Source organism: Watersipora subatra, chromosome 10, assembly GCF_963576615.1.
Source record: "Watersipora subatra chromosome 10, tzWatSuba1.1, whole genome shotgun sequence".
Taxonomy (NCBI): domain Eukaryota; kingdom Metazoa; phylum Bryozoa; class Gymnolaemata; order Cheilostomatida; family Watersiporidae; genus Watersipora; species Watersipora subatra.
The window spans coordinates 39,025,387-39,036,280 of record NC_088717.1 but is presented as its reverse complement, the minus strand read 5'-3'; the positions used below and the strand labels follow the sequence as shown (position 1 = coordinate 39,036,280).

The 10,894-nt window shown below is 33.8% G+C and overlaps 1 protein-coding gene across 1 annotated transcript in view; it reads left to right on the top strand.

The window, feature by feature from the left end:
* The first annotated feature begins 232 nt into the window (after positions 1 to 232).
* LOC137405673 (cGMP-dependent 3',5'-cyclic phosphodiesterase-like) overlaps positions 233 to 10,894 on the top strand; it is a 93,084-nt gene continuing 82,422 nt past the window's right edge. The window contains exon 1 of the mRNA XM_068092012.1: positions 233 to 474. Within this exon, the coding sequence (XP_067948113.1) occupies positions 346 to 474 (129 nt within the window). The 5' untranslated portion in view covers positions 233 to 345. The remainder of the gene's footprint in view (positions 475 to 10,894) is intronic.

The following is a 10,894-nucleotide window of genomic DNA, read 5'->3' as shown; positions in this document are numbered from 1 at the left end:
AAATGGTCTATCGGCAAATGCGAATTTCGACTAATAGAATTTCGGCGAAATCACCATAAACCATCAAAACAAGTTGAGCTGAATAAAATTTTCTAATACCCGAAGCTATTTGTCAGACCAATCTAATTTATGCAATATCTGTTTCTATTGGTTAGTTTTGCGCATGACTTCACGAAGCGGGTTTTATTAGTACTGAACCTTGGCTATCCTCGTTGGATTGTTGACGGGGGAGGATACTATTCTGTAGTCCTTTTTATGAAGATCTTGCAAGTTTACCTCTCCAACAAAGCGTGTTGACGGTCTTTTAGTTTAAGAATTTATGTATCATGTCACGTATGAAAGAATATGGCTCATAATGTCGTTAACCTTTTCAGAAGCATGCTCAACCGAATAACCAATTTTAGTATCCCAAGATTGAGCGACTACGATAATCATTCTGACTGGGATGTACATTCGATTGAATGGCTGAAGACGGTGAGATACAGGCTTGAAATGCTTGTTAAGTTTGTATAATTGCAGTTTTTTTGAATAAGTATTTGATAGAAATCAAATCGTATCAATCTCATATTAGTTAGTTGATTACCAGCATACATTTCTGAAGATGTACTCACGAGACAGATTGCGTGCAGCGGTATCAATCTCTTCAATGGTTAATATTTACACCCAGTTATACTAAGTTTGTAGTATATTGATCTTTGTGACAAAAGTGGCAATCTGAAAGTTCTTTTTGTACTGCTGCCTAGATTACTTCTAAGGGTTTAGTTAGTGTATTCGTTTTTTTGTGAAAGGGACTATTGAATCATTGATTTTTGCACCGAAATGTCTAGTTCTTATTGTCTACGGACTGAAATCGTGCTAAAACCTGGCTTCCTTAGATCAAAATGGAAAGAGCATGTTTATATCAGCAACCTTGACACGGTCCTAGTTTTAAAATTCTTTTTGTCCTTTTAAAGTCGACGGACAGTCACAAAAAGTGTGGACCAAAAAGAGACTGGCCTGCTAGTTACTTTTTAATGTTTGCTCAATTAAGATTTTCAAGTAAATATTTTCATAACTGTTGCATAAAATCAAGCAAAATGGTAATATTGTTTATTGATCAATAATGCCGTAATTAACCAATAGAGCTATTATGCTCACTCTCAAGCAGAATTGGTAGTCGTATACAAACCCCAGAAGTATTTGCAACAGCAACGACAGGCTCTTTCTATACTTTCTATTCTGGCCATGCACAGTAGTACCGCTGTTCCAGTGTAGTTATTTCTTAGGTATTCTCTCAGTGAAAACCATAATGATCTTTAAAGCTTTTTGTTTTCTTGCATAAAATAAGTATCTGTTTTAAAAAGCAAGCATGATACAATTTACAAGTAGGTAAACCATATTACAGTTGTAGCGATTGGCTAGTTTGATGAGGTCTTTCCCTCAATGTTCTTCTGATCAATACTTTCCATGCAGTACTTTGCAGAGTCTGTCTACATCAGAAATATGCTGATGGTAATCTGATTTTCTAGGCTAAAGATGTTAATATGATACATTTTATAAGAGAGAATGGAAGATGACATGAAACAAGAGTTTACTTTATTTGTTGGAGTTTGAAATCTAAGGTTTAGTATTGCTGCAATGAAAGGTCGGTGGGGGCGGACAGTTTTTGAAATTTTTAAGTTCTTTGGGAATGACTGTAACAGCTGTATTACACAAAATATTGTTTGCTTTGAACTTGTTTTCTTTATCACTTTTAACCATCTATGCTCACTGCTGAAGTGAACTAATATGGATGTCCCTATTAGTTTACTATGAGTTTCTGCTAACCTTCCATATTGGATCGATTTGATAGGATTACTTTTAGCCAAGGCAGTAGTCTAATAGTCTATTAGATTAGCGTTACAATGCTCAAATATATGAGTTGTTGCTTGGCAAATATTGACATTGAATTGAATAGACTTTAATCTAGATGGCAATATTTATTTTCCAATTAATCAGGGAAGATAATGATGGAATGAATACTAGCCCTGCAAATGTTGCTGATGACAGCTGATATCGGCTTTAATAATTCTAAAGAAATTAGTAGTTATCGTCTGAAATAGTGGCTAGTAGAAAAGCAGGGATGTAGTAATTGCTGACAGGTTTCTATCAGATTAACGCAACATAGCGATTTAATTGTTTGCTGACGATTTTAAGGAAGACGATTGGAAAATTGCCACCATTTAAATAGATGTCTCCATTCATATAAATTATATAATCCATCGTTTTTTTGGCATTATCAAATCGTTTGCGCAGGCGCTCGTTCACGAAAAAGCCGCCATATTTGTAGAAAACGATCATTTTTCTTTTATTTGCTAGTACTTTTTGGTGTTCTTTTGATACTAAAACAAAAAAATTGCAAACAAAAGCATCGTTTTCAAAAATTCATTGCAAAAGCTTCGTGTTTTTAATGATAAAATTGTCTATAAAGATGGCCGACAACGATAAAATGATGTCACGAAAAAATGAAGGATTGTGTAATGGCAATTTATCTCTCATCTGATGATTTTTAGAGTGAGAAATACTGGAAGTAAAATGCATGGTCTTTCTAGTCTTATAATAAGCTCATTCCATGGCCTTCCACACACACACACACAGGCCTTCATAAAATTAATGTTTCTAATTATCCCGAACATAAAACACACGAACATAAAGCATACCAATATTCAAAAAATTTAAACCAAAGTTAAAAAGTTTTTTTCCATAGTAATAATATCGTGATATATTGAATCCTTTCAAGATTTTTGGAAATCGTGAAGCTCTAGTTTTTGTACAGTCAAGGTAAATCAATGGCATCAAAACTTTGTAAGCTCTAGTTAACTGTAGTTCTAAAACTTAAGTAGGCTCATACACTATTGAACTTCTGAGCCCTTTTGTAGGTAATTAGCCTATTCCAGCTGTTCATTGTCATCGATTTACTATGTCAACAACACTTCTTTAAAAGCTGTTACTATTTAACACTTTCATTGTAATCTGCTTAATAAGGATATATTAAATTTTAAATAATATGGAATTGTTTTTATATGATAGCAAACTAATATGAATGGCTACACTAGAAATGACGTTGCGTCATATTTAAAGGTTGACTTGCAACAAAGTTCACATTACAGTAATTTGGTATTAAAAGATTCACCATGTCTTACTCTGCTGTGTTGTAGGTGCAATATATGTGCAAATGTGATTACAAGCTCTTAAAAGCTAAAAAACGGACAGTTAATCGCCGCCATCACAAGACTGCCGAAGATTAGAATCTCTTTCCAAAATGGCTCAAATGTGATGTAGTTGTACAAGATGGCTTCTGTTTACACTTTCACGCAACCTCATTCGTCGAAATATTTTCACAAATATACTTCACGCATTCAATAAAACCATGTCTATTGTTCTTACGCGTCTGTTTTATCGTCATTGTAATGCTGTCACTTTTAGCAGTGATATCCTATAACTTCCCGTAAAAATTCATTTAATTTTTTAATCTTAGCATGAAAGAGTATATATCATTGTTTGATAAACATGACGAGCCTGTTGGTCACCTGTGATAATCGAAAAATGCTGCAGAAATTATTTGCGAAGTATTGGGTCACATGATCAGATTACGGCTTGACGATTAGACCAAGCCGGAACAAAACTGTAAAGTAGCAAGCGTCTATATTTGATACAAAAGTCTTCGGTAAAACCCGAAGTGTTTGTCATAAGCTAGTGCTACGAGAAGTTTTATATTGAGCCTTTTATTGGCCTTTCAATTCACGTGAGAACATCTTTTGACAAAACAATAACCAAATGTAATGACAACGTCAGAGAAATAAACTGATTCCAATCTACGGCGGCTTTTGGTTTTTGAGCTTTTATGATCTTGTAATCACATTTCCACATATTCTGCACCTATAACACAGCAGAGTAAGACATGGTGAATCTTTTGATGCCAAATAATTGTAATGTGAATTTTGTTGCAAGTCAACTTTTAATATAAACCAGATATATTTGGTAGTGATTGAAATTTTTATTAAAGAGTTCTGTTTTCATTTGTCAAATAATCTTTCATAGAATTTTTACTTTAAAGAATGCCATTTGTAGAGAATGCATTCTTCAAAAAGCTTGATTCTCATAGCTTTACATGTTTCCAGACATTAAAAGATGCTATGAAAAGCACATTGTAAAGCATGTAAAAGCAGTAATTAAATTATTGTTGTTATAGCTATTAGTATTGTTAATGTTGCGTCTGTAAACGTCTGAAGAATGCATTCTGCCAGCAAATAGAAATTCAGTTTAAAATAGTGAATTAGCTATTTTTTAATATTTATTGCGCAACCCTAAAAAGAATCATCTTAGTTTCTTCTTCCTTGAATTTGGGCATGTGTTTGTAAAATAATATATATAGTTCAGTAAATGAAGTTAAAAAAGTGTGGCTGATTAAAAAAATATTTTTATATTGAAACAGTTTTTTTAATAAGCCTAAGATTTTATTTATGTATCAGCTATATTATATACTGTAGGCTATTATTCTGCGTGTAGTTGTTTGTTGTGTTGGTTACCTGCGGTCAAGCTTTTTACTTTTTCCAATAGCTGATTAAGAAAGGTTTGCTAGTAGATTTAGTTTATTAGAATTATCAGATTGGAAAATAGGTTTCTGCAAATTAATCTTGTCTGATCCTCCATAATGTTTGTAATGTTTCAATCATTTTCTGTTTTATGTTACTCATACATGACTGAACTTTGTTTATGAAGATTTCAGCCGTGCCAAATTTATTAAAACTTTTTAATTTTTGTCTTAAATTGTATATTTTTTTGTTATTTTTTATTTTTGCTAATTCTTTTCACTTGAAAGTTAACATGAAAATGATTGCTATTACCTCTGGAAATAATTTTGGCTGTAATCTGATGTATGTATTGATTTGCATTGATTGTTCTTTTGTCGTATTCTTGTGCAAGTATATTGACCAAATGAAGTTAAAAAACTGCTAACCAACCTGCGGTACATGGAAGAGGCAGACAAGAGTTATCTTACCCAGGATACAGTCCCATAAGTTGTCAATGTGTATTTTAAATTTAATTAGGAAAACATTGTAAATGATAGTAAACCTGCATATTAATGTTTACTATAATAAGAACCATATTCCATCTGCTGGAAACCATGGTTTGAGGTTGTAAAACAATTGCATTGAGTGGGATTTGAACTTGCAGCGATCAGCTTAGTGGCTAACATCTGCGCTTGTCGGCCTCTTAGGCATTGCCGCATGATTCTGCACACAGTTGTCTGCGCTTTAGTGGCTCATCTGACCATAACAAGACTGCCAGGGTACTAATAATAATGAAGGATATATATGAAATGAAAATTATCAAATTAAAACAAACATTAAAAGTTGCAACTTTCTTGGTTCTGAATAGACGCATAAGCTATCATTTATTTTCGAGTTTTGTTGATTGTTTTTATATAAAAACTAACTGATGTTTTTTTTACGGTAATTTATGTCATCTAGCAAGTCATTAGAGCTGTTAAAAATGCTTATTTATATGTTAGCTAGAAGGTATACATGTATAATTGAGTAGTAAAGTTTTTAAATAACCATCGCCAAAAGAAAGTATTTCACTTCGATCTAAACCAATTTGTAGTTAGTTTTAGACCGACACCAGTCAAACCTAAACTAAATATTGCTAGATAAACCATCATTCTATTTGTAACATGTGATCAGAAATTGAAAAAATCGACAACTGTAAAAAGTGTCTGAAAGTCGACCAAGGTCTTTGTAATATTACTACTAAAAGAGGTGAGCAACTAATAAAAATTACTATTGAATGCGCAAACCTTGAGAAAAACAAAACCAATTTTTTTTCACATCGGCATACAAATGCTAAAGAAATTGTTAGCTTCACTCTATTTTATTTTGCAAACAGTTTAAATTACAGAATGCATTATATTTTATTTGAAACCCTTTTGGGAACTATTCATAAATTTGCTCGACTCCTCTAGTTTTAAACAGAATAAGTTGCCTCTCTTAATGGTTGGTTGGAAACTATTTCTTAGAATTTGTTAAAAGTTAAAGATTTTTCTCAATATCTTCAAATACACTAATTTTTTATTTGTCTTTTTTTATTTGTTTATTTGGGGAATCAGCAGCAAGAGTTTTATTACGGCTATGAACCGCTACTACTAAGCCAAATCCTCCGCAATTGGCTCTTGACTCGTCTATCATTTTTTAATCATCTGCTGTTTTTCTAGCTTTTGTTAGCTATTTAGTCTAAAAAGCAATCTTATCTTCCGCTAAACGAGTCAGTGATCCCTTTTGTTTGTTGTTATGTCCTGGAAAAAGTAAAACCACGACCTGAGATTAACCGCAACTTGAATAATTAACCAGATGGAGGCTCTGAGTAATTACTATTTTATGGTAAACACTTGGCATAATCTATTGATAGCTTGGAGACATGACGCTTTGATGTGATTATATAATTCAGAGGAATTTGAGTACGTCTGATGACTGTACTAAACTATTAGATCTAGTTTTTTATATTCGTACCAAGATAACTAGTCATTTTTCCTCCATGAATTTAGGTTGGGCCATTTGCTTTGAGCTTGCAGGTTTACTATGCTAAATGGATAGACTTTTATTTTGATCAGTTATTTGTAACCTGCGGTTAGAACTAGACACTGTTTTTATTTTCATGCTAAAAAGCTTTTTAACATATATTACTCAAATGTTTTCTTTTGAGCAAAAAAACATATGTCTATGAAGCAATCCTTTGAAAAACCAGTATGTCTGGAGAAGTTGTAGAAGCTGTTGTGTCTTAAAAGAGTCATGTTGCACAAACAATGGCTCTATGGTTTTGGCTAGACATGTTTGAGTTCAGTTGCTAGGTAACCTCGACAACTGTAGACATGCCCAGTTGCAGAGAGCAATTTAAAGTTGGACATCATTCCCATCACCACCAGTGGCCTTTTTTGGAAATTGAACCCCAAACTTTCATTCACAAAAAATATAATAAAATAATTACTACGGCTCTGGATAATCTACATGTGTAATCAAGATAAAGAATTGATACCATTTTAATATCAGTTTATCTATTTATTGACTATATGCTTTTTCAGTATTTGTCTCTTATTGCATTGCGTCTTCTGACATGCCGAATCGTCAATTCTCAAATCAACTTTGCAATAGGAATCTTTATTCAGGAATTTGAATTATATAACTAAGGCTATACCGCTATAATAGCTAGACAAATTTAGCCACTGTTCATAACCAAAATATGATCACTTTTCGAACAGATTGGCCCTTGTAAAGCTATGTTTTCCGTTACTCCATGATACTTTGCATGATCGATCGTTGTTGCTAATCCAATCCATGATGTTTCATGAGCAGTAATAACTCTAGAGGTCACGCAAACAGTCTGTCAGAGTTGTTAACAACAATAAATGAATTATCCTAATGTGTCTAAGATTTGTTGGCTATGCTCATTGCTTTGTGATGCTATGGTCAAGTTTTCGCACAATCCAGTCCATTTTGACAACCCACTTTATTTTTAACAAATAAATTTCCATATTATCAAATTGCTGTGATATAATTTCGGTTAATCTTTGCTGGCATGATGATGGCCACAACTATTTTTTTTATCTAACTTCTGATATCTCAGCCTTTTGTCAATCAAACTTGTTTCATGGACTGTGGTGCTAGTCAAACCTAAGTTCCTCATTGCCAGTTTCCACAATACAGCATTGACTCAGTTTGAAATGTAATAAAGATGCCCCTCATTTCTGTATACATAGGATCTAAAGTTAGACATATTTGACCTAGATGTCTTACTAGTCAGTCAATACTAACTGGAGAGATTGTGTTATTCAATATGGTTGCTTGCTAGCATTTTACATCTTCAGCTAATTGACAGATGACTTTAGCATGAGACCTCTCTGCCGCTGGGACACCCAGCTCTCCATTCTTAAGTTATTTTTAGACTTTCAGTTTTGTACACCAAGAAAGCATTTTGTATGAGAATATGTTTATTTAGATTCACCTGTACACTCTAAAAATGCATTTGGTACATTGAATTTACATAATGAGAATCAATTTTGTACATTTACTCGGTGTATAAATTTTACAGAATAACTTATACACTAAAACAATTTTGCTACATAAAATTATTTATACTAGACTGCATTTTTATATACTTAATATGTCTACATTTGAAATGGATTTGGTACATTGGAGTCTACATAGTTGGAAGAAATTTGGTTCATTCACTAACAATACAAGTACTATCAGACATTGAGTAAAACCAAAATGCCAAAAAAACCCAACATTTGTGTTTCTTTCATCGGTACCCTAATTACGCGTGCAGAGGCGCGACATGCAGTGTAATAACCTTGGTCAAAATTCTATGAGTTTTGTTAGTTCAGTATATTTTTCTTATTGCTTCCTTCCACCTGGTTTACATGTTTAGATTCAAGGCTTCTAACTGGCTAATTGAATGCATCAGGTGTGAGATGCGGAGAGAGATTGTTTACTCATTTACCCATTAAAGGTTCATGGTTGGCAGTAGCTATAAAACAGGCACGGAGTTATAACCTTTCATTATACTTGTAGTTAGTAGTCATAATCGTTCCTATATACAGTGAAACTCGGATAACTCAACCTTCAAGGGACCGAGCAAAAGTGTTCGAATTATCAGAGTGTTCAAGTTATCAGAGCACTGTCACAAGTCTATGTATTCACTTATTTATTAGTAGATACATGAACATATACAAACTATAATATAAATCAAAAGCACAAATGGCTTGTTTCAAATTAAATGCTTCTAATGTAAAGTTTAAAACGTTTTTATCAAAAAGTATAGAGATTTTTCTATCACTTGAGATTGGTTTGTTGTTTGAGGTGATGTTATTGCCAGGACGTTTTTTAGATTGACATTGGCAAAACTTGATCGTTGCTGAAATGCTCAAAGAAAAGACATCTTTTTTTTTGAGCGTTTTACCCACGATCAATTTTGCCGATCTTTCTTGAAGTTTATGGAAAGATTACCTTACTTTACCTGGGATTCGTTAAGAGCAACACTCCGAGGCAGTTCAATTAAAAGTTTTACGAGGTTTAACAGTACATTGTATATCACTCACGCTTTTTGAATGGATACTTATTGAACGTACACACGTATTCTGTGTTTAGGTCAAACGATGAATAGTTTTTTTAGCTAAGAAAACGTATACGTTTAATAAAAACAAATTTTAAGACGTTTTAAACATTCAACATTCCGACGTTGATTCAACACGGAATCAACTTCGGAAAAATATTCGTCACGGGCTAGCCGGGTCACGCGCTCAAGGATTTTCGCCACGCACATACAAAACAACATGCGATTTTTGTTTTGTATGTGCGTGGCGAAAATCCTTGCGCCCGTGGCCGGGCCAGTCCGCGCTATTCATCGTATAGCAGTATAAATCAAATTTCACTAAACCTTTAGAACAGTCGTTGACAAAAATATTTTGCCGATGGAGGTAATAACGACGCTTATGAATTACGAAAAGTTGAGGTTTACCTCTATGGCTTGGAATAAAGTGATTTTCTAAAGCGATAGCAACCGTTTCGGTAGCCGTTGGGCAAAAAACAGTTCGTTATAACAGTGTTGAATTCGAGTTATATAGAGCCATTTATCATTGCGTGGGAACGGACCAAGCAAATCCAGTCGAGTTAACCATGTGTTCGCTATATCCGAGGGCGAGTTATCCATGTTTCACTGTATATATATTATATATATTATATAGGCCTATATATTATAATTATATATAGATAATTAGAAACATTAATTTTATGAAGGCCTGTGTGTGTGTGGAAGGCCATGGAATGAGCTTATTATAAGACTAGAAAGTCCATGCATTTTACTTCCAGTATTTCTCACACTAAAAATCATCAGATGAGAGATAAATTGCCATTACACAATAGATAGTATATATATATGTATATATATATATATAAATATATATATATATATATTATCAACGTTAAACTCGTAAGATTTTGTGGCAATGGTTGATCTGTCATTGATCTTTGAAGAAACTAACTAGCTATGCAATGCTACTGCTTCCGAATTCTCCACCCACAATCAAGTTTTACAATGTTATAATAGTAGATTACCAATATATCGGTTGTTCCAATGTTTCTTTAATTATTTTGACCGTCAACGTAAAATGTGGTTGACTACTAGATGGCTACAGAGTTCACATAGGGTATACATAAAGCTTATCCTTGCTTAGTTTTGCAAGTCAAGAGAACAGGAACTTCAAATGAGTTACAATGAAGGGGGTCATGTTTCTAAAAGAGTGAATCACTGTTTCCATGGCGCTCATGATTTGCAAATTTGAGCGAATTCGCAAATTAACCGCATCATGGAAGCAGCATGAATCCGCAAGCTAAGCTGGTTTTGCGATTCGCAAAACTTTTTTGAATCTATCTTGCTTGCGAATCGTAAAAACAGCATTTGCGAACGATGCGCATTAAAATACCGCGCCAACTATTCAATTTTAAACATTTTCATTAATCCCGTCATACTTTCTCAGTCGGGTTTTACGCATTTGCGTCGCTAACACGTGCGTTGTTAACCACGGCGCCAATTATTACATTATAGCGCACAATTCCTTACCTTTTTTCAACAAGGCGCCGGAGTCAATCTGCATCATGCGAATGTCCATATAAACACTTAAAAACACATGTAACGATTCGCACGGTAACGCAACTTGCGCACAACTGCAAACCCGCATGATGTGCCTCATGCCTGTCATGGATGCGCCTCATGCCTGTCATAGAAACATAGTCAATGCAGCAGCAGGTGGTTTATATTGGTTAAGCATTTGTAGAATAGTGGAGGGTTGTGGATAAGCGATTTTGTTGTGCAGTTTTCGGAG